This window comes from Syngnathus typhle, linkage group LG22 (assembly GCF_033458585.1).
Source record: "Syngnathus typhle isolate RoL2023-S1 ecotype Sweden linkage group LG22, RoL_Styp_1.0, whole genome shotgun sequence".
NCBI classification, from domain to species: domain Eukaryota; kingdom Metazoa; phylum Chordata; class Actinopteri; order Syngnathiformes; family Syngnathidae; genus Syngnathus; species Syngnathus typhle.
Window position 1 is genome coordinate 1289306 of NC_083759.1, and position 23453 is coordinate 1312758.

General features: G+C 47.4%; 2 protein-coding genes and 1 long non-coding RNA gene across 11 annotated transcripts; 1 reads left to right on the forward strand and 2 right to left on the reverse strand.

Moving 5' to 3' along the window:
* Positions 1-22: 22 nt before the first annotated feature.
* hbs1l (HBS1-like translational GTPase) lies at positions 23-9296 on the reverse strand. 2 transcript variants are annotated; one of them, XM_061270525.1, is made up of 18 exons: positions 9121-9296; positions 8544-8609; positions 8236-8364; positions 7869-8090; positions 3765-3873; positions 3432-3682; positions 2931-3096; positions 2733-2850; positions 2282-2428; positions 1966-2040; positions 1767-1884; positions 1293-1361; positions 1125-1229; positions 951-1041; positions 763-871; positions 593-693; positions 365-509; positions 23-300 (listed from the first exon to the last, which is right to left on the reverse strand). In XM_061270525.1, the coding sequence occupies exons 1-18, from the start codon at positions 9161-9163 to the stop codon at positions 289-291; spliced, it is 2076 nt and encodes a 691-aa protein (XP_061126509.1). In that variant the 5' UTR covers positions 9164-9296; the 3' UTR covers positions 23-288. The 2 variants fall into 2 exon arrangements, with proteins under 2 accessions (XP_061126509.1, XP_061126510.1); XM_061270526.1 differs by lacking the exons at positions 7869-8090; positions 8236-8364; positions 8544-8609; positions 9121-9296 and adding an exon at positions 7535-7859.
* Positions 9297-11936: 2640 nt separating this feature from the next.
* Positions 11937-18045, forward strand: myb (v-myb avian myeloblastosis viral oncogene homolog). 4 transcript variants are annotated; one of them, XM_061270433.1, is made up of 15 exons: positions 11937-12158; positions 13366-13483; positions 13544-13615; positions 13677-13772; positions 14073-14293; positions 14353-14581; positions 14646-14708; positions 14785-14889; positions 15411-15608; positions 15672-15763; positions 15839-15944; positions 16049-16126; positions 16202-16300; positions 16380-16463; positions 16932-18045. In XM_061270433.1, the coding sequence occupies exons 1-15, from the start codon at positions 12136-12138 to the stop codon at positions 17046-17048; spliced, it is 1701 nt and encodes a 566-aa protein (XP_061126417.1). In that variant the 5' UTR covers positions 11937-12135; the 3' UTR covers positions 17049-18045. The 4 variants fall into 4 exon arrangements, with proteins under 4 accessions (XP_061126417.1, XP_061126418.1, XP_061126415.1 ...); XM_061270434.1 differs by having other exon boundaries at positions 16052-16126; XM_061270431.1 differs by having other exon boundaries at positions 11938-12158; positions 16031-16126.
* LOC133146578 (uncharacterized) lies at positions 13680-23272 on the reverse strand. Of its 5 annotated transcripts, none has more exons than XR_009711385.1 (10): positions 23157-23272; positions 23011-23054; positions 22441-22782; positions 22288-22359; positions 20733-20884; positions 18800-18963; positions 15976-16105; positions 15649-15908; positions 13875-14003; positions 13680-13746 (listed from the first exon to the last, which is right to left on the reverse strand). It is a non-coding gene; the product is annotated as an uncharacterized LOC133146578 (long non-coding RNA). The 5 variants fall into 5 exon arrangements; XR_009711383.1 differs by having other exon boundaries at positions 22948-23054; XR_009711381.1 differs by having other exon boundaries at positions 22441-23054.
* Between the last annotated feature and the right edge of the window lie 181 nt (positions 23273-23453).

The following is a 23453-nucleotide window of genomic DNA, read 5'->3' on the forward strand; positions in this document are numbered from 1 at the left end:
TTTTCCCTTAAATAACAAGCTGCGCCGTGAGTTTGCTCTGTTGCGGCTCCTCCGGCGTAGGTTTGTTTTGTTACATTTCTTTTTTTTTTTTAACCAACCGTCAACCAGTGTCATTAACCACTGGACGTCTGACGAGGGCGCAAACGTCATGCGAGTCCTTTGGGTGGAAGCTGGACATCGCCGGACGCCGCCGTCTCGTTCAAGCTCGCGGCCGTGCGATTGGCCGACGAGGGCCGAGTCGATTGAGGTCGGAGGGAGTCGCGCTCGCGACGCCGACGTGAGCGGCCGTCATTCTTTGATCTGGAAGAGGAAAAGATCGGATCGAGTCGAACGGGATCCATTTCGGCACATCTGGTGTGTGTACCTCAGTGACCACGCCTGCCGCGATGGTGGAGCCCACGTAGCGCAACATGAAGCGACCCAGCTCCTTAAAGTCCTTGTAGAGCTCCAACGCCACGGGCCTCTGCGTCTGGATCTCCACGATGGCGTTCATGCCTTTCCCCAAACACCTTGAGGGCAAAGCAAGTTACACACCAGCTGATTCTTTGCGGCTATCCAGCCCTTTTAGTCAGCGTCTCCAAGAAGCACTCACTTTGGTTTCTTTTTGAGGACTTCTCCGCTGCTCTTGTGCAAAATGCTGATGAGTTTAGTGATGGTGGCAGGCTCGCTCACCGTGCCGTAATGCAGCAAGACCTGCAATTCCAAATACAATCACGTCAAACACGCGTATCAAAAATCGAGTGCGGGCAAAACGATGCTTACCGGGAAGCCTATTGTGATGGGAACCTCGAAATTAAAGAGCAAGAGTCGCGCCCTGAATCGGGTGCAAACTCGGATGGGCTCTTTGGGATCGCAGAACACGCAGCCCACGCTGAAGAGAGGCAAGACATGATCAATTGCTACCACGGCTAACTGGACCGGACAAAAAAAAAAAAGAAGAGTGCATCTACTTGATCTTGATGATGTCCATGCCAGTTACCGTCAGGCTAACATGGTCCCCGGCTGCAGCCCAATCCAAAGGGGCGTCGTGCAGGGTGATTCCTGACACGTAGTGACCACACGGTGGCAGTGTTAATCCCCACAGTCCTTTCACGCTTATTTTCACATTTTCAGTGGAAAAACACCTTTGACTAGACAAGTCTCATTGGGGGGCATGGCCAGCAGTTTCTCTCCAGTCTGGATGTAACCGGCCTCGATCTTGCCTGTGACGCAGAAGCCCGAGCCCTGGTCTGGACGGAGGAAACAAGTTGGGTCGGGTGCGCGGAACACGCGGGACGAGAGCGCGAGTTTACCTTTAAAGACGTCAGACACGCAGAGTCGGAAAGGTTTGTCCACAGAGCGCTGGGGAGGCCTGAAGGCATCTTTGTAAGGAAGGCAGACAAAGTAGCAGGAGTGTCAAGATACGACAATTTGATACATGTTGCAATTTTACACGATCCAATTAAAAGTTTGTCATATCTGCTGGATTCGAGGAATTACGATCATTTCGGTGGTTGGAAAAAGGTGTGTCGCAGGTTGGTGCAATTTTCACTCGGCGCTGCATCACGACACACACATTAGCTTGTTGAAAGAGGTCATAATTACAAAGTCATTGTGCAACTAGATGAATAACGCTGAGTCAGTATTTTGTTTTACCGTGCCATTTGCATGGGAAACTCAACACACCCTAAATGTTAACAATACATTACGTCACATTTGCATTTTTTTCTTGTCTGAGCTGAAAGTGAAACTTTACAGCTTTTCGTCTGACTTTTATCATGCATTACCGATCTGCTCCAGCAGGCTGAGACCGGAATACCACGAGGTGAGCTCGGACACCGTACTCCGAATGCTGAGGTTCTCCCCCGACAGGCCGCTGGTGGGGATGTAGAAAACGTCAGAGTCCTGCAACAATAAATAAAATAACATTCCAATAGTTGTCATTTGTTGAAGTCATGCAATCATCTCATCTGTAATTCATCATACCTTGAAGCCTGCCTGCTTGAGGAAGTGGCCGAGTTTGGTCGTGATTTCCTGGAAGCGTTCCTGTTGCCAATGAACCTGCGGATTAGAGTCGTTGCACGCAATTAGCACTCAGGAGTGGTGTCAACAATGAGTCGCCAATTACGACACGGACAACTGGAATCCAAGTATGTCAGGGAGCAAGTTGAGTGAGCTTAAAGGAGTTTGGACTGGAGCGACGCGCAGGCAGGGACAGGCAAGCGGCCGAACCAGCTCGTCGAACAAAGGCGAATGGAGGGGCGCGGCTTTATTCGACTATTTATTTCCGTTTGGTTCTGACCTGGTCCATCTTGTTGACCGCCACCGCCAGCTGAGTGACACCGAGCGAACGCACCAACAGGGCGTGTTCCCTGGTCTGGCCCCCCGCTTCGAAGCCCGCCTCAAAGCCCCCACGACTGGCGTCCACCACCAGCACGGCCACGTCTGCCTGAGGAGAAAAGACTTGACGTGCAATGGAAACATTTGGGGACTATGTGGTGAGCCTGGTGGCACACCACTGTCAGGAGAAACCCAGTATGCCTTATGCAACGTGTCTCGAGGACGTGAGAAAGGTGCTACTGCTTTTGAGCGTGAGGACAGTCATACGGTACATCGAGAAATGACATAAGGTGACGTCAAGCGCACCTTGACTGTACAACACCCGAAACCACAAGATCCAGCCAAAGAGGCGAGAAACAGTCGCGCTTTGTTTCAAAACGGAGTTTGAGAAATGAGCAGGTGTGGCTGGCTACCTGGGCGGCTCCCGTGATCATGTTGGGGATGAAGTCTTTGTGTCCGGGGGCGTCCATCAGTGTCACCACCTTGGAGTTGGTCTCAAACTTGGTCATGCCCACGTCCATTGTCACACCTCTGCGGTCAAGGAGGCATTTCTTTTTTTTCATTTCAAAAAATACCTGCGCCGTACAGAATATTCCGGCAGTGTGCCGTACCTGTCCCGCTCCTCGCCGGTTTCATCAAGCACCCAGGCGTAGGCGAAGGACGCCTTGCCCGCCTTCTTGGACTCAGTTTCGTACTTGTGCATGGTCCGCTTGTTGACGTTGCCCAGCAGATAGAGCAGGTGTCCCATCAGCGTGCTCTTCCCCGCGTCCACGTGACCTGCGCGGACGGGATAAGCCAGATGAGACTTGACGCACCAACTTTGAGGAAAGATGGCAAAGGAAGACGGGAGTGATAAAGCAGGTAGGGGATGATAAGAGCTGGCCCAAAGGAAGCTGGAGATGTTGCAAAAGTGGAGATAGGCAGACAAACAAGATACCGGAGAAAAGAATAGATAAAGCTCCTGAGTACTCCACGTAGTTTTTTAAGAAGGTTTTTCAAATCAATATGATACACTAAGACAAAGAATAGTTTTTTTTTCTTTCTATAATTTGATAAATTGCTTCTTTAGCTTTTAACGAAGCGGCAAATCATAAGGAAAATGCTCGTCTTACCGATCACCACTAAATTCAACAGCGGTTTGCCTCCTTGTCGCTTCTCCAGTTCGACTTTCACGTCGATAGCCTGCCGGGCCTTTCCGGCGGAGCGGCCGGGAGTGACGCCGCCGGCGAGCTCGTCCTCGTTGGAGCCCCTCGAAGGCGTCCCGGGTCGTTTGGGTGTGGACTCGCCGGCGGCCAGTGTCGCCGCGGTGATTTCAGGGCTGTTGCCTCGCCGCGCCACAGCGGCCACGACGCCGTTGTCCCCGCTAGCCGAAGCGAGAGAACGCCACAACGTCATGCGGGTCGAGAAGGTGTTCCTAATCTTCTGTCCGGTGGTGTGTTAGATACCTGGGAACGTCAAAGCCCATGGTCTGCTTCTTGCCAGAGACGGTCATGCGGGCCACTTTGGGTACCACTTCACAGTCCAGTTTATTGTTGGACGCGTCTCTGCTTTTCGCTATGAGAAACACAAGAAGGTTTATTACGTTCACTCTCCTTCAACTCTCTTATTTGCCTGACCAGAGTTTCTCACATTTGCTCATATTTGAAGAAGTCTTGACCCAAAAAAAAAAAAAGCTTTGTCATTCGAGTTTCAAGCGGCCACCCGTGCGAGTCATACTGAGCCGCTCGTGATTCATTTGAGACGGTGAGGCTGCGTGACTTCCTGGCTCACCAAGGGTTAATCTCCAAAGAGGCCGTTGCCTCCCGTGCACGGCAAAAGCGCCACGAGACCATTTTTGCAGAATCTTAAAAACTGCCAAACCACCTCGAGATCATTTGCAGAATCTTAAAGATGTTCAGGGTTAAAGAAAGAAACATTTCCTTAAGCAAAGGGACATCTTGTGCCAGCTGAGAGATGAGCATATGTTGACATGTTTTTTTTTTGGAGTGGAATTTCTCGCCTTGTTTATGTTTGGGATTATGCCACAACCGCCGAACGGATTTCTGCATAAAACAGTGGCAAGGTGCGTCATGGCCCACGGAATTGGATTGTGTAAACATTTCAGCGTTTGTTAAATACATCTGATTCTTTTCACATCAAATACGTGATATTATTTCATTCAACATTCATGAGGCTGCTATCATCACACCGTAATGTTTTTTTTTTTTTTGCTCTAACCTCAAACATCTTTGCCAACAGTTAATTGTATTGTTCCTTCCAGCAACACATTAGCGACTCAACAATTATTTTGAATCATTTGGTCTTGGTGGAGGTCTGCGCTCTCGGGCTCGTCTCGTTTCTTTTTTTGCCTGTCGGCCCCGAGCGACATCAGGGCGGCCTGAGCTTAACTACAAACAACAAATCAGGTTCTGAAGCCTCGGAGCGGGATCTCGCGACTGGGGGGGCCCCGGGGGCCTAACTGAGCGCAGGATACGAGGAGTTCACCCAGGATATGCAAATGTCATCCCCCGCCCCACCCTGTCGGAAAACACGGGCTCAAACTAAAGAAGAAACGCTGGCGGTGGGTGATGGGCATGATTGACACGTGGCTTCATTACGTAAGGCGCGTCGAAAAAGACGACGTTTTAATGAGCCACGTCAGCTTTGGGCACACAAGAAAAGCGTGGACCGCTTTTATTCTAATCCCTCCATCCGAGACAGCAAGTCAGCCATCTCCACTCGGTTGCCCTAATTGCAATTTTTTTATTAATTATATCACAGATAATATTTACATTTTTTTTGCTGATTGTTTCGCGCAGTGCGAACGCCAAATTGAAAATAAATTTCTGTCTGCGCGAAGCGCAACATTCAAACTTGTTGTTGGGAGTTGCCAAAGTTGTGAACTTTGAGAAACGCCAAGATATTTTCCGACGTAGGTGGCGAGTCATAGTGACGCGGCGGCGAGATTTGATGCGGTGACATTTTCTCCTCGAGCGCGGCACCCTGCTAAAGAAGAAGAAGAAAAAAAAAATTGTCACTATCCGCCCTAATCGTCAATCCTTTTCCCGTGTTTGCTGGCCCTGGGGGTCCCTGTGCACCTGCGTGTGGTTGACACCCATCAAGTCAAACATTGGCTCATCACCTTAAAGGTTCTCATCGCATTTAAACGAGAAATGACTCAACAAGTCTCTCCGACATACATTTTCTCAGCATGCCTCAAAGGTGCAGAGAAACACTCGGTCGCCGTCATTCAATGGCAGATGATTCAAAGCAAAAGCTCGTCATGACTCAAGTGTGGGCTCCGCTTTGTTCGATAACTACGTGATTCAAATAATCACAATGACAGATTTTACAAACTACCTAGCTAGCAATATAGACAGGAATGGATATTTAATTTGTGGCAAGATTGGTCAGGCCTTCGGAGGACTTAGAAAAGTTTTTCTTCATTGGCAGAGAAGCGCAAACATTACTCATATTTAAACTTGGTCTTTATTTGGAATTTAGCAAATTAACCTTAGGCAGCTTGCAGTGACACACCCGCTTAAAACCACAAAATGTATTCTCTTTAGAAATACAAATGGTCAAATCTACAAATTCATTGTTCAGACTGCTTTTGTGTACTATTCATGCTAAAAAAGGTTGTCTGTGCGTGACACCCTTGTTCGTGAGAAAAACTCCAGGTGGCATTAAAAAAAAAAAAAAGTTAGTCTCCCCCATATTGTCAAAGGCAAACAGCATTCAAGCATCCGCCTGGTTAGCTGATCCAGATCCAATAGTTGCACCTGCAGCAACATCAACCACCTCCTTTTTGGGTTTCTCAGTGGGGTTTGCCAAGCCCCAAAAGAAGAAAAGAGGCCACACGCACTTTTCAAGATGATTACAAGACAGCTCACTAAACTCTTTTTTTTTTTTAAAAGGTTTTAAGAAAACATCATTGTATACTGAAAGAAGAAGATCTATAAAAAATAGTAAGACATTGATCGGGCTGTTCCCAAAAACGAAGTGCAGTTGAAGCACAAGTTGGACAACATTTTAAAAAAAAAACAAATGTGGAAATGCTAAAGCTAAAATCTACCACCCCATGAGAAGCGGCTTGGTCCAAAAAGTGTCTTGCCTCAGCCTGGTGTTTCGCGGCTACCTGGTAAAAGCTTTTCTCTGGTTGGCCTTGACGATGTCGTCCGGCGAAGGCGTGTCGAACGCGAACGGGACGATCTGCTCAAATAGTCTGTGCTGCTCTTTAGCCTCGCGGGGAAAGACCAAGTGAGCGCTTCCGATTTTAGCCAGTATTTTGGCTCTTCTGTGCCGCCGCTGCCGCCGGCTCCGGAAGGCCAACGTGATGGCAAAGACAGAGGGTCGAGCGAAGACCGACGAGTCGGCACCTAAGGTGGGCGGCCCGGGCGAGGACGGCCAGGGGAAATCGTCCACGTTGGCCATGAGAGCGTTCAAATCAATACTCTGGCTTGACCTCGGGTTCTCCAGCTTGCTTTTGGCCTCGCCTTTCGGAGCGCTTTCCACCAGATTGGACGCTAAGTCGGGCGAGCTAGGGAAGTACTGCGACCCGGGTGAGGTTTTGGAGGCGGGACGTGGCTCCGGGAGGCCCGGCGGGCGCTTTGGCGCACCCGCTGCCTGACGGGCCTCCAGCGCCAGCTCGCAAAGGTTGATCTCCACGTTTTTGGGAAGGTGGGCGACTCTGCTTTGGTGCTGCGAGGCGAGCTCGGCCAGCGAGAGAGTGGGCTGGCGTAACCCGCCTGACGCATCGCCGGTGCCGGGGTCCCTGAAAACGGCGCTGCGGTTGGAATGCTCCTGGATTAAATCGGCCAATGACGGACTGCCCTTAGGATGGCAAACTGAGATGTCGCTTCCCCCCTGAGTGCTGAGACACCCCAATCCAGGAAGAGGAGGTGACGTTTTGAAGCCTGGCTGCGATATGGCGAGGCTACTCAAAGAAGCTGAAAGTAGCGAAGGGGCTGATAACATATTTAAAGACGCTAAGCTGCCCAAAGACAAATGGTTGTCCAAAATAAGAGCTGGAGCGGCCAAACTGGACCCCTGCTGGCCCACTGCTATCTGCTCAGACATGAGCTGCGCCAGGCTAACGCCGCAAACGCCTAGCCCGCTGGAATTCGGCCGCCGGCAGACGCCAAGCGGCGGAAGCGGCGATGAAATGTCGAGTATGTCAGTTTTGGGCGCCGCGACGGCCGCGTCTGGCAGAGAGGCAAACGAGTCGGCTCCTTACCTTACGGATGCCGGTTGCAGTTGGCAAAGACGAGAGGAGGGAGAAGAAGCGCACCACCAATCCGGAGGAACACGAGAAGGAGGGAAAAAGGCAATTCGTTAAAAATTGTCTTTAATGTGCTGTCTTGGAAATGACTGGATTTTATTGAAACTGCTGGAAAAAGGATTCCTAGGGGTATTTGGGAACCGGAATTGGGCGATAATTCTTTCACGTACCACAGGAGGGAATCGGCTTACAACTAGTGGGACTTGTTTTGTGAATCCTCCAGCTCCAAGAAAATAAAAAGTTGGGATCACACTATTCCAGCGTTGAAAATAAAAACAACTACAAGTACCTTTTTCGATCACAGCCGCCTGTCTGCTCCTCTGCGGTAACGGCGCTTTCTCCACGGCGGCGTTGTCGGAGACGGGGGCCGTTTTGGGGTCTTCGGAAAGAAGCACGTCCAGCGCCCTCTGCGCGTCGAAGCCACATCGGATGGCTGCCTGGTTCAACACGGAGTCCGGCATTGAGTCGCCCAGCACGGCCCTCATGTGGTCCAGGCAGGAGAAGAGCTTGGCTGAGAGGGCACAACATCCACCAAATGATTTGCTCAAGATATCAAACAATCGTCAACGCTGCTGTGAACTACGATAAAAAAGAAAAACTATTTGACAAATCAATGACTAAAATCAATAACTACAAATATGGTGAAGCTATGTTACCCTGCTCAAGTGGGTCCAGGTTGTGGCTAACGGTGGGGGACATGGGTACATCTTCTTCATATTCTTCCTCCTCAAGGGGCTCCTCCTTCGGCACTTGCTTCTCTCGACGAGAGTAGATAAATTGATTTGCTGGAGGAAGACACACAAAAACAGCATATAGCCCGCCGGGAAACCATCTTGCAAACTAGCAAGCAAAAGAGGTGACGGTGCGACGATCTCAGCCGCTGTCATTGGAGGCTTTTGAGGTTTCTGCCAGTGTGAAATTTCATCACACGCTTCTTGAATGAACGCTTCTATCTATAAACCACCTGTTGCTGGTGATATGCAGTAGTCATCTTCCACAGACTGGCCGTACATGTCATCATCTTCGAAATCTAAATATACAATGTAAGAAAAGAAAGTACAAGTTAGAACTCTTTCATTGAATGAGTAGAACAACGCATTCTTTATGTCACCTGCCTATTTATTAGGTATTTAATTAATGGCACAGGAAACGGTATCTAAACAGTTACTCTCAGGTATATTTCACATTATTTTGACAATTTGATATGATGAAATGTCGCGAAAAGGGAATTCGGCAGATACATTTATTTTTGGGGAAAAATAAGAATTTGCGCGCTCGTTTGGCGGGCTCTAAAAACGTTTTACTAATAATACGCCTTTACCTTTTCACACATTCTGTCACGTCCATATAAGACAATTTGGCGATAACATAAAGCAGTGGTTGGTAGTTGACACAACAGCAAAACAAGCTAACGCGAGCTAAGATAACCTTAGCCACTAGCGCGCGCCATTGAAAAACACAGTAAATTAGCTTCCCAGCTAACTAGCTTAGCATGTTGCGGCCTAGCCATGAGGTTGAACCCACTGGCCGAGTTAAGGTACCTTCGTCATAGTTGTAGCCGCGGACGTTTCTATGTCGAGACATTTTGGCTCATGTGTGCTTTGTGGAGCCAGCTGGGAGAAATTGAGCTCGTTTTTTGTTGTTGTTGTCGAATGTTGTGACGTGTGTCAGAATCCGGGAGCCATTGCGTCGTTTCTGCGCATGCGCAACACTCGGCCTAAACATGTCACGTGTCATACAAGTCAGTAAAAATAATAATAATAGTTTTTATTTACTGAAATAAAGAGTTGGTTCTTCAAAGAATTAAAGTTTAACTACTGTGGTAAACATAAGTAAAACCCGCTGATGAATATTTTTCTAGATTGTCACTTTTTACCAGGGTTGTTGCTGACGTCAGCGATATAGATATATTTTTTCCATGACACATTTCGAAAGGCTAATTATATGGCAAATGGTCTATCGCTTGTATGGCGCTTTTCTACCTTGGGTACTCAAAAGTGCTCCACAAAAATAGCATGACACATTTGCGTGCATGCGTGGGCATCTACAGTAGCCTGCCGAGATGAAAAAGAGGAAAATGGAAATGTCAAACAATCTGATAAACGCACGTGCAAAAAAACACACACTTGCATTATCTCAATGGTGGAACGGGCTATGAGGTTTGTATGAAATTAGAACAACAACAAAAAAAGACATCTGGCGCGGGATATTTCGAGGATGCTAAAATAACCCAGAAGATACGTTGATCATCAAGTGCATCACACCTTAAATGTTTCCAGGGCGTCTCCAACTCAAAGCAACTCAAAGCACGGCAAAGCCACACGATGGGGATGGAAAATATTGCAAGAGATTGTGATTGTATCTCACCTAACAGATGGAGGGACACACGAATGACGAAATCACATTTGCGCTTCATGTAGAAATGACTATTGTTGCTCATGAGTGGCACTCACAGTAATCCCCAAATTTGCACAACTCATTGATACATGCACTCAAATTAGCTGCAGCCTCGAAATAATCCATTGAAGGGTGAAACTGTTGCCATCATAAAAGTTTTTTTAATTCCAATGACATTTGAACATCATTAATCGTCATTATTCAGCCTTAAAAAGAAATGTACTTGAGTGACGCATGTGCCTCACCCTCTGCCATTTTTCAATGATTATTTGCTTTCCATGTTTTGTTGCTGTAGTTCTGACAGTGCTGGCAAGTTGGGGGGGGGGGGGGGGGGGTTACCCGAAGCCCAAATGGCTGCATCATTAAAGACACGATTCAAACGAACCAATTAACCAATTCTTTGCAAAAGTGCAAAAAGGCCGCTTGCAAACTTCCCAAACTTCGCCTGCAAATCTTTGGCTGGGTGGATTGTCAGGCCGGCTTCCTGCTCACACCTCCTACAACTCGTCTCATTTGCATAGCCTGGTTCGGGCTCCCCTCCATTTGGTTTCAGATAACAAAGATGGAGTTTTTACTAATAGCCTCGAGGTTCAGGCAACAGTCGCAGGCATACTTACGGCGTCTCTTTTACATGCTGCAAGTCCAGGCGCTGCGTTCATTTGCATATAGTGCAAATCCAATTGAAATGCAAAGCGGGCGAAATTACCAGCGCTCCATATTTGCACGCACTTGACCAAAGCGCGTCATATCAATAAATTGAATAGTGGCACAATTACGCATGTATGCACAGGTGTACGTGGGACGCAGGGCAAACAACCCGCTGGCCACGTGACACATTTTGATCCATACACAACATTCAACAAGCACGGATGTTTTCAGTACAAGCCAATGTTTTGTTTCTCAGCAATCCCTCAGCGCATTAGAAAGTACGCAGCCCCATTGCCCCTGAGTGTGTCTTTAGCGGGCAAACTATTTTGATGACTGCTCGGGGACAAAAGGCTCATCAGGCCTGATCGTAATTACAAGTGACTACGACAATACGGTCGCGTATGGAGGAACTCATACAATGCGAAGACACATTGATACAAATAAAGCATTGACCCTTCGCTTGAAAAGAACGCGTGTGCGGGCGGGGGTGAGGGGGAGGAACCAAAACAAAATTCTAATACACGCACTGCGCCCATGCAGATCGGCGGTGCGTAAATATGATAAAAAGAAGATACAAATCAACTTTTGAAAAGCTGCTAAACTTGCTCAACTGGCCTCCGTTTGGAATAAAGATCACGGGTTGCGCACGCAAAAACATAATGCGCGCTGAGATCATATGCTTTTTCATAAAGACTGAACTTTGTGCTTTCTTTTTTTTTTTTTCATCTCGCCAGGTTCTAAACGCTTTGTTGGCGAGGGCGAACGTCTATATGGGCTTCTGAGAGCGCACCGCGTGCGCAAAAAAAAAAAAAAAAAAGATAGCAGCACAATTTCACTTTCCTTCCTCGCATACCAAAAGGTCATTCCGCAATTGTTTACTTGCGCTCCATCGCTACGCTAACTTCCTTCTCCCTTGCACAAGAACGAGAAGTAACGCTTGAAATGAGTTGTAGAAAAAAAAAATTGAGCGCGGAGCAGCCGGTGAAACGCGCCTTTTGGTGCGCTGCATTGTGGCACGTCGTAAATTAGAAATGAGAGAGAGGCCAGGCTCACTTCGGACTTTGCAGTTTGGGTTTACTTTCAATTTGAGCGTGCGTTTTGAGCAATATCAGCACGGAAGCTTTCAATTTTCATGCTGAAAACACATCACGCTTTGGGACTGAAGTAAAAGCAATGTTAGACTGGCAAATCAGCTCCTGGTAGGAGTTTGGGTGCAAAGTTCCTCGCGCCCTCGCCGCCACTGAGACCTCCGAAGAACATACGCGCATGCGCATGCGCACGGAGCGGCAAATAGAGCGCGAGTTGAAGACATTTTAGAAGATGAGAGGAGGCGGTGGTGCTGCTGGGACAAGGAGGAGGAGGAGGCGGAGCCGTAGTAGAAGCTGCCCGAGTTTAAATTAATGTCAACCTGCGAACTTGCCGGGAGAAGCAAGCCGGCGCCGCTCAGAGCCAAAGGACGGACGCACGAGTAGCAGCCGCTTGGGAGCCGCACAACACGGGGGACGACTGACATGACTCGGCGCCCGAGAAACAGGTACCAACATTATTGATACAAAAAGCAAACAAACCAAGAATTACCACGTGTTTCTTCCGAGTGGAGGTGGTCCCGTTTATTCGAGCCCTCCAAAAAATGACTCCGGTTTATCCTGCCTGATGTTTTTTTTATTTTTTATATGTATTATTTTGCGTGGAGCGCGTCGATCGCGCGCGCGCGCAACAGGTGCTGGTCATCTGGCGCTGCTGTCATTGTGCGTGTGTTGGATGGGCGCGTGCCACGTTTTGACCCAATTGGACTCGCGTCAACATTTTGTTTTTCCACTTTGTAATGATCACTTCAAGGAGATTGCAAAAGGTTCGAATGCTGCATGAGTTTATAGAGTTATGACATCTATTAAGTCGGTCTGGGCTTAGATCAAAGCATTGCGAGCCATGTAGTTTTCACTTTCACTCTGGAAGGACGTTGTAAAGTTGAATGAGCCATAGATAAGTGATTCCCACGCTTGGCCGAGTTCAAAAATGGCAGAAAAAGTAGAAATGCAGGAATAATAATAAAGGTCGCAACTAATGATTTTATTGGACCAAGTTTTGACTCCGATTTCTCTCCTTTTATTTCAAAAAAATAAAAACTGAATTCCTTATTGTCATAAAATCAGCCAAATTGTTTCTTTCCAACTAAAAAGTAGTTCTCTATCCCAAAATGTTCAATATCCTTTTTGCCTGAGCCTCGCAAGCGTCGTCACGTGGCTTCGCGTCATTTCCCCCATTTTAGCCAGCTAATTTTCAACAATTGTTCTCCTTTGTACGAGGAGCTTTTGTCAGCTCGACTTGTCAAAGTTCCTCTCGCCCGCTTGTTCTTCAATTGACATGGGGAAGTTGCGGAACGCGTTCACCTGAGAGCGGTTCCTGTTCACCTGTCGCCGTCTTGCTTCCACGCCGCACGCTCTGCCTTCTCATTGGCTACAGGCCGCGTGCGCGCGTGAGTGGGAGTACAATGCGCTTGCAGGTCTGAACACGCCGAGCTCGTGAAATTACCTTCGCCGTGTGCCGATCCCAGTTTCTGTAGAAACCAAAAACATAAGAACCTGTTCATCCATAATGTCCATCCATCTCCATGTGGGTGTCTTGGCAAAGAGCCCGCACCCGATCCTGCAAGAACGACTGGTTCTTTGGGAGTGTGCCATGAGGTCTCGCTGGAGATGAACGGAATAAGCAGACTGGCTTCTTCTCCGTTCCGCCCGCAGTGTTTACAGCAGCGAGGAGGACGAGGAGGAGACGGAGACGTACGACCACGATTATGACGGCTCCTTGGTCAAACCCGGCAAGCGCCACCTCGGGAAAACCCGCTGGACGCGAGAGGAGGTAGGCCTTCCGCAAAACTCTAGAAGGTTCTCCAACCGTAACCCGTTGTTTCGTCACCAGGATGAGAAGTTGAAGAAACTCGTGGAGCTTCACGGATCGGACGACTGGAAAGTCATTGCCAGTTTTCTTTCTGTGAGTCCGAATTCCATCTTGGTTATGTGAACAGAGTGAATGAAGTGGCTCTTTGTCTCAGCAGAACCGCACAGATGTGCAGTGCCAGCACCGGTGGCAGAAAGTTCTCAACCCAGAACTCATCAAAGGACCTTGGACCAAAGAGGAAGACCAGCGGGTAAGAACAAAAAAAAAAAAAAGTCCATTAAGATAAATCAAGAAGAAGAAAAAAAAAAAATCAACCTTGTGTAGGAACTGAAAAAAAAAAACGTCCAATGACCTGCAAGGTGTTTATTGGCCACGCCCTATGGCGGCTCGCCTTTCCGGCCAGGTGCGTCCGTAATCATTAGCGGGGCGGCTAACGTTCCGCTGGAAACTCCCTCGGCGCTCGGCAGGTGTTCTCGCTCACCTACGCAGAGATAAAGAAAGTCATGAAGGTGTTGCGCAACACCTTACATCCCCCCTCCCACCCCGGCAGGTGATCGAGCTGGTGCAGAAGTACGGCGCCAAGCGCTGGTCGGTGATCGCCAAGCACCTGAAGGGTCGCATCGGCAAGCAGTGCCGCGAGCGCTGGCACAACCACCTCAACCCGGAGGTGAAGAAGACCTCCTGGACCGAGGAGGAGGACCGCATCATCTACCAGGCGCACGAGAAGCTGGGCAACCGCTGGGCCGAGATCGCCAAGCAGCTCCCTGGCAGGTGAGCAACTTCTACCCGATTATCGAAAAAGAATCGGGAATAATCGAACTGACTCGCAGGACGGATAACGCCATCAAGAACCACTGGAACTCCACCATGAGGCGGAAGGTGGAGCAGGAGGGCTACCTGCAGAGCGCCGCCTCCAGGGGCGGCGAATCGCCGCTGGGCCACGGCTACGCCAAGCCCGCCGGCCACATTTTGGCCTTCCCGCACCACCCGCCCACTCCGGCGCAGCTGGCCCCCGTCTCGCCACACAACTTCACCTCCTACATGGCCGGCACCCAACGGGTCAGTTTGGCTTTCCTACGTCGATATCGTCATCACGCGTGCTTACTTGCGCTTGGTCCAACAGTTGCCTTTCCCCATGGCTTTGAACATCTTGAGCATCCCTCAGCACGGAACCGCCCTAGTCCAGGTAGTCCAAGAACTTCTTCGGTAGCACCCTCAAACAACCGACTGAAGCTCATTTTTTTTCCCTCCTGATCCTGCAGAGACACTACGGCGAGGACGACCCCGAGAAGGAAAAGCGTGTGAAAGAGATCGAACTGCTGCTCATGTCGACCGAGAACGAGCTACGAGGTCAGCCCTCGCAACCGGTGAGTCGCGCTCGGCGCCCATTCTCGCTTTCACCAAATTAGTGCTACTTGCACATTTGTAGAGCAAAAGATCTCCTTGGTTGTTTTCAAAGCAACCAGAAGTCGCCAGTTTGTCGGTGTGGAATGAACTCGCCTGTGTGTGTGTGTGTGTGTGTGTGTGTGTGTGTGTGTGTGTGTGTGTGTGTGTGACAAGACGATTTATGTGCACATGGGCTGACCCCGAGTATTCGGAGACAGCGGTTAGCTTTGTGTGAATACGGTGGAGGAAACATCTGGGGAGCCTGTTGCTGCAGAGAAGTGATGAAACAGGACCTCGGCTTGCTCCCTGTGTGTGTGTGTGTGTGTGTCCACGACCCCTTGTGCAACACAATACTACTGTCACCCTCCTGGCAACTTCAGTTCCCTTTCTGGTTTTCTTCCATTTCGAGGCCCCTTGCACAGTTTGCTGTTTTTTTACTTTAGGGGGGGTCGAGGGGGGAACCTGCCCTTCATGTTCATTTTGTTTTTACTGCCCTGTCCAGATCAACTTGCCTTATCCAAGCTGGGCCAGCCAGAGCTTGGCCCACACCTTGGAGAGCGTGGCCATGTCATTACCTCAACATCAGGCGAGCGCGGCCGCCCTGCCGCTGGATCGGAGCTGCCTGCCCGAGGAGAGCGTGTCGGCCTCGCGGGCGCACGCCGGCGCCATGCCCGAGTTCATGGAGTCCGTCATTGACTCGGTAAGCGCTTCATCGTAACGTCTCCGGTTCCGTCACTCACCTAAGTTTCTTTTTGCGGCGCAGTTGCTGAGCCAATCGATGAGTCCGGAGCACTCAGACAGCGAGCATCTTCCCATGAGCTCGCCTGTGGACGTCAAGGTTCCGAAGGATGACATGTGAGTGGCGATCCACGTTTTGCTTTCCAAACTCGGAGTTGGACCACGTAAACGATGGGTGTGTTTCTGCGGCAGGTTCAACACTCCGAACATTTGTCGCTCCATCTTGGACTCGTCTCCTTGCGCTCCCACGCCTTTCAGATCGCTGCAGGAGGCCAAGTACGGGCCGCTCAAGATGCTGGTGAGCAACAAATCTAAAAAAAAAAAAGTACCTGCAAGATATTAGATGGAAAGCTGGATGTAGATGGTTCTTGATGTCATCTTCAGCCCACTCCTTTGGATCAGCAGATGGTGGAATGCATCAAGCAGGAGCCGATGGAGTGCGCCATCGAGCACCCGCCTCTGAAGAAGATCAAACAAGAGGTAAGCAAAAAAATAAAAAAGTGCATAAATGAAAATGGAAGGATTGTATTTTTTGACCATGTGTTTGACTCCAAGGTGGAGTCTCCATGTGAAAGGAGTCCATATATGCAGTGGGAAGCCCAAGAGCTCAACACGCAACTCTTCTCGCCCAACGGCCCTGCGCAGGAAGTACCGGTAAGTCCAACCCTCGTAATTTGTCATCATCTTTTGGGCCGGTCTCCAATTTGAAGGCTTTATCTCATCCCTCAATCAGGACTTGGTCACAAGCTCGTTGCTAAGCAAAGACGGACACAAAGGTTTCCTGCTTCCTCATAGGACCTCTCACAGCCAACTATCGGTATGCCAGCCTTAATTCCATTCATTTACTGTTCATAAGTAAATTGAAAAAAAATTTTTTATCGATCATTTTTTTATTAAATTAAATTAAATTAAATTAAATTAAATTAAATTAAATTAAATTAAATTAAATTAAATTAAATTAAATTAAATTAAATTAAATTAAATTAAATTAAATTAAATTAAATTAAATTAAATTAAATTAAATTAAATTAAATTAAATTAAATTAAATTAAATTAAATTGTTGAAAATTAAGATTGAATTTGTTTTATTTAATATGGTTCATTTTGTCATTTATTACAAATTATCCCCCCCAAAAATTTCATGTTTGAGTCGAAATAAATTCAAAGATTGTTTTTTCAATGAAAAATAGTCAATTATAATGAAATAAGTATCATTTGATGTAGAAATAACTCAAGTTGTCATTTTGTAAACCAAATGCGGTAGTCAATTGTTCTCCCCTGCCAGCCAGTGAACTCGTGGGAGCAGACGACGTGCGGCAAAAGCGAGGAGAGCGTGCTGGCGGCCGAAGCGAGCCGCATCAAGTACGTCAACGCCTTCCCGACGAGGACGCTGGTCGTGTAGACGCTAACGTCGGCTCATATTTGGTGTGCTACATTTGGGAGAGGCCACTTGCTCAACCAACCAAAGACTATGTCGTTTACTTTTTCATATACAGACGGAAAATTTGGGTTTGTTTATTTTTTATACGTTTGGGTCCTGTGTTTCTTTTTTTTTTATCATTGTATTAAAAGTGCGGGGATATATCATTAGCATTGGGCTGTATTTTTAATTCTGGATTTTTATATTAATATAAATAAGTTGATTAATTTATTTTCCATGTTTTGATGTTGATTTTCCTTTTTTTTTTTTTTAATTCCAATTCCTACACAATTGACCGATGTTGGACGATTGAAGTATTTAAGCCCTCTTAGCATTATTGCGATGATATCATAACGGATTGAAAACTGACCTATTTGTTGAATTTTATGATTTTTTTTTTTTTTTTTAAAAGGCTGTAATGGGTCTTGTTATAATTTCAAGTGTTTGGTGCTCATGTCACCTTTTGTTCAACACAAACGTACCGAACAAGCTGTGTTAATGTCAGTCATGTTTTACGCCGTGGAAAGGGACCACTTTATAAGTATTAAGCGTTTACCACATTGTCACCTTTTAATTTCACTCAGATTTCCTTTTTTTTTATCATAGGAAAGTATTCAATGAACAAACTTTTTTTTTTTTAATCATCAAAAAGCCAGCAGGGTTGACTTCAAGTTGCACCATTTTGAAAAAAAAAAAAAGTACTAAACACTGCTATTTCATGAAAACTAAAACTGTGCATGTTTTTTTGGGATAAACATGTATTTGAATAGTTTTGTGTTATGCATATTCAAACGGCATCTTACGGTAGCCCATTTCAAACACTGTCTTTTTAAATATCTTTTTTTTTTTTTATACACGCCTTGTTTAATATTAGTTGTGCAGAAATCATTTTATAAAAACATTTATACAAGCCAAGTTTTCACATTTTTGATACTTTTCTATACTGCCTAGTCAATAAAGTGTGTTGTTTTTACTACAATCTTGTGCTCAGAATTGTTTGTGTATTTGAAGATTTCTGAGGGTGGGTGGGGGGGGCGGGGTCACAGAGGTTATGATCTTGCACAGGGAGGCCCGAGCAGACTTTCACATTTGGAATTATACCGCAGCGAAAAACTCCCCCCCGAAACCCGAAAGCCCATGAGACACACAGACACCTGCTTTCACTGAGGGAGAAGGCAGCTGTGTGTGCCTCTGTGTGTGTGTGTGTGTGTGGGTGTGTGTGTGTGTGTGTGTGTGTGTGTGTGTGCGTGCTTGTTGGCAAAAACACCAGTCAGATGGATACTGTGAGAAGACAACGTACTGTAGTGTAGTGACACCCTGGATATTAAAAAGATGGATGGTGTGTGTCTGTGTGTGTTCATGTGCATATTCATGGTGTACCCCGCCTCTCCCTTCGGCTCATTTACCATTTTGTGTGTGCATAAGCAGTACAGAAAATAAATGAAATGGATGCACTCACTGGAAAACTCTTTGGCGTTCCGCATGGTTCGATACTAGGTCCCAGTTTTTTTCAGCAATAACATAAATATTGTTTTTTCTGTTACATGTATGTTTTTTTTGGATCCATCCTCCTTTCCCTTTTCAAATCAAACATGTCTGTCGTAAGCAGATTGGCTCATAAATTCAGTTTGCCGTGTCGCAATATGAATTTATAGCCGGATGTTGCAGAAGTGGCGGGCTCCCGACATGGCCTCGCACAAATACACACGTGTACAGTACGCACAGGCACGTACAGTAACAAGGCGCTCTGCTCTGTCCGGTGGCCTGCAAAGATTAGTCGGGTCTGATTTCCTCGTTCCCTAACCAGTAGCACTTTTGTGGTTGGAGATACGTCCACGGGGCGGCCGCTCCCTGCTGCTCGTGGTCAGGTAGGAGGGCTGGGCTGGCCTGCTCTGGCCTGATAACACAAACACACACATGGTCCCCCCCCCCCCCCCCCAAATATCAGAATCCATCCATGGTAGCAAGATGAGGAGAGAAGAGGTGCTGGGGTGAAGGAGTTCAAATTGACTGAAGAGGAGGACATTTCGTTTTGCATTCAAAAGGGGCTGATTGGACAGTTTTGCTATTCATCTTAAAGGGAACATCATCCCCAATTTTTTTTTTTGTAATATGTTCTGTGCAGCCCAAATTGTGCAAACAGAGTATGCGGATCAATGTTTTGGTTTTGAATCCGAATAAAACAGGGAAAAAACAGCTGTTTTTAGCCATCTCGGAGGGGCGGCGGCCATTTTGCCCCTCTGGACCGGTGCTGCCACACATTTTGGACCCCTTCTGCATCACACTGCACTCAGTGTGCCACTTCCAATCACACAAACACACCAGGACGACACGGATTGAGCAGATAGAGGCGGCGACTGTTGGCGCTGCTGGCAAGGTGATTAGGCTCCTCGCTAACAGTTAGCCGGCCCAGATTTGGCCGACATTCGTTGGCGGACCGTTTGTTTGTTGTTTTTCCAAGAGGGGACAAAAAAACAAGACTGTGTACTGTACACTGGACGTGTGCCTGCTGAAGATAGGCCGCAAACTAGAACTGTACTTGTTGCCATAAAGCGGGTCGGCAATATGTCGCGAACTGGGTCAAAGTGCAAAATGGGATCAACAAAAACGTAGAATTATCATTTGTATTATATAGGCAGCTTTTTTTCCATAGTTTGCTGTATTTCAGGCACAACAACACAAAGACAGTGATGCAGCCATGACACAGGGGGAGTCAAGTGGACACACACTCACACACACACACCAAATGACATGTTTTCCCGCTCAGGCTTAGTCCAACTTTTCTATTCACCTGGTTAAATAGAGCAGAAGGAAGGGCCTTTCAATGGAGAGCACCACACACACACACACACACGCGCGCACACACTAATTTAAGTTGATGGCCACCCTCACAACCCTTAAAAACAAAACAATGAAGGACACTTGTAATATAACTGGGCATTCGTAACGTTACTAAAACTCGATGTGATTTTAATTTGGAATTTCTGGCCACCATACAATTGAGTCATGCAGCATCAGTTTTCTTTTTGTTTATTTGTTTTAATTAATGCACCTTTTCAATTGTAAATTTCCAGACTTAAAGTGGCCCAGTAGCAACAATAGGCTTAAAGAAAGTATCAAAAGTGCCTAGTCAGCTCTTTTTTTTGTGCGTCCAGACGAGTCTTCTTGTCGTGTGCGCGCAGCTAATCTAAACCCCGCCCCCCGACGGCGCGGTGCTGTGCACGCGCGCGGCTCCATTGTTGCCTTTAAGTGATGCTGACAAGCGGATTCGCATGTGCGCATCATGCTCCGCTTGACCGATGCACCAAACTCGGGACTGCACACTCGGGGTTCCCCCCTCGTCCCCATTTCTATTGGGGCAGGCGCGCGCATGCGCACGCACTTGATACGCATGACACCTGTCACCCAAACTGTGTGCCGACTGCTGTGACATCATTGCTTCCAAAATGGACAGCTGATGCGAGCACAAGTGTTGACGAATGGCCATATGGAGGGGAGGGAGGGAAAGGGATTGATGAAAAGAAAAAACATGGAGGCATCATGCACCCACAACATGAACAAGAGCAACGGTCACTCTATTAGGTACTTGCAACATCATTTTAGTTGCACAAATTGTACCAGTCCAAGTTTTTAAATGTCAATATATGAGTGGAGAAACAGCCTTACCCTTGTTTTGGGCCTTTCTTTCTTGAATATTTGCAATTTAGTCCACCTGGCACTAAATGTCTTCTTTGTTGGTGTTTTTGCAGGCAATTCTTCTTCTGTTCTTTTGGCCTGCACGTGTGCACCGCCGCGTCTCAGAGAGGTCAAGGCGTGCACTGCAGGGAAGGCACCAGGATGAAGGCGCACGCACAACAAAGACTGAAGTTAACACCTCATTCAAATTTGTATTATTATATTTTAATGTAAATTGGAGGTGTTTTACAGTGTATTGATGTAATTGTTTTTTTTTTTTTATTATTATAAAAGCCCCAAATATTTATTGGTAAATAGAATTCTTTTAAACACCAACTTGAGGCTTTTTTAAAAATGTATTTTAATTCAATTTTAAATGAAAAAAGAATAAAATAAATAAATATAATGTCTGGATTTTTTTTTTTATTCAGTAAAGATTGCTAAAAGTAATTCTGGAGCTTCCAATTATGGGGTGACGACATACGTCTCTAATGGTGTCTTGTGTGGATCCACTTTTAAACATGATAAGCGTTTCATGCTAATAGCGGCCTCCCGCTAGCAGAATGTGCAAAAGCCTGTGGGCTCAACAGTCAGAAAAAGAACAAAAGCAAATATGAAGGAGGAGGGAAAGGGGAAAAAAAGAGCCAATGTCGTCTTGTGCTCATCTTTCATGAAAAATAAATAAACAATTAAATGGGGGCGATAATTAGCGCCAAGTGGATTAAACCAACTTCCCTTGCGGGCCTGTTCCTAATCTATTGTCCCGACCTGTTTCGAGGAATCGACCCGTTTCAAGGAATGAGGCATTTATTGCAGGCTGGTGGCGGAGGAGGGGGCGAGAATTCTTGGGCGGGAAATCCTGAGCAAACATGGCGTGTTTGAATTTGCGTGGGCGCCGCGAAGATGGTGTGGGCGACTTCACAGGCACCTGTCCGTCTCAAGATAAGATAAATTGCTCGTTCCCAAGTTACTGATGACACGGAAACTCTTTCAAATATGCGCCACTGTGTACCCCCAAATTATTTTTGTGGGGAGGGGGGGGGTCTCCTGCAGTTGGACTCCAGAGCAAGAAACAAGATGGCCGCCCCCCCTACTTGAACACCAAACCACAAAACCTCACAGTCAACTTATCAGAGTTCAACACTCGGCCCGTGCGATGCTTTCGCTCGTCTGCAGAGCGGTGGAGGTGTGTGTGTGCATGCGTGTGTGTGTGTGTGAGGAGCGCAGCCGTGCTAAAGCGAGATAAGAAGTTGCGGGATTGTAAAAGAGACAGCCAAGCAGATGGATGGGGAGAAGTGGTATTGTTTGGCACGGCGCTATTTTCTTAGGAACCAGCAGAAGAACTCATCAAAATTCTTCCAAATTAGCCTTTTGAGTCCCAATTTGGGTTCGATCGGAGAAAATCCCAAGTAGTCAGTCCGGGTGAGATCCAAAATGAGCCAGATGGAGCACTTTTTTGGTGGGTCTGTACTTTTTTTGGTGGGTCTGCTCATGCATTTGGACTGCACGGAATAAATCGTGCAAGCCTTATCCGCTGGCCACGTACCATCTGCCATGTTTGGGACTTTTATCAGGGAGGCCGTTAGACGAGGAATTCCCACTTCCTCACACCTTCCTTCTGGAAAACAAGTGCAAAAAAAAAAAAATCTCTTTTGAATCGCAAGTCAGAGTGAGGAGGAACACAATACGCACAACTCACCTCTTCTCCCATCATTTCATCTTTCCCTCCGTCCGGCGGCGCTCAGCAGTGGACCAGAGTGCGCGGCGGAAAAGAGAAGCGGGCGTTATGCAAAAAAAAAAAAAATCAGGTGACAAGTTGACGTCATCAAACAGGCAGAAGAAAGAGGCAGGCCGGAGAGCCTCGCGTGGCGAGCTCGGACATTGCAGACGGAAATTTCAGGCCGCAACAACGAGGCGCTCTAATCAAGCGAACGGATTTCCACCTGTTAGCGCCAATTAGCTGATGGAGTTCCGCCTTCCATCGACGGGCCTCACCCCCAGAGAAGTTCTTGGAAGCCGCCACTTGAGGAATGTCTGGGTCCTATTGTCGGCGGGGGCGACAGACAGACCGACAGACAGACACTATTGTTCTGCTGCTTTGACCCACATCCCTTGAATTTCTCGCTAAATAGGCCACATTCTTCGCGAGAAGAACTCCACCCTTCCTGGGCCCAAACCACACACATAAACACGCAGCGACACACACGTGGATAACGCCGCCGCTGCTGCTGCCGAGCGTCAACAAAGTTTCGTTACGAGCGGAGATGACCTCGTATGTGCTGCTCCTGAATCATTTGGTGGTGGCAGATGTTTCTGGGATTGCAAAACAGGAAACACAGGTTTTGATACACACACACACCCAGACACACAACAGCACAAGTTCAATTTCGAATGAAAAGTCGACTTTTGTCATACCAGTCAGGCCTCTTCTGATGCCCACAAATACAGTGTGTGTGTGTGTGTGTGTGTGTGTGTGTGTGTGTGTGTGTGCGATAGTAACTCATCCAGACAAACAGGTACCAGAGGCAAAACAGAAGAATGGCGAGCGCTGATGTGAAGCGGCACGACAACGAGATCATGTTTACGTAGACACACGCAAAGCACAGGTGGCAAAAGTTGCGACACCTAGATGCTATTCATTAGCCCGTCTATGGCGTTTCCCATGATGCGTTAGCGTTAAGCTAGCAGACTGTACAGTAACACAAGTTACTG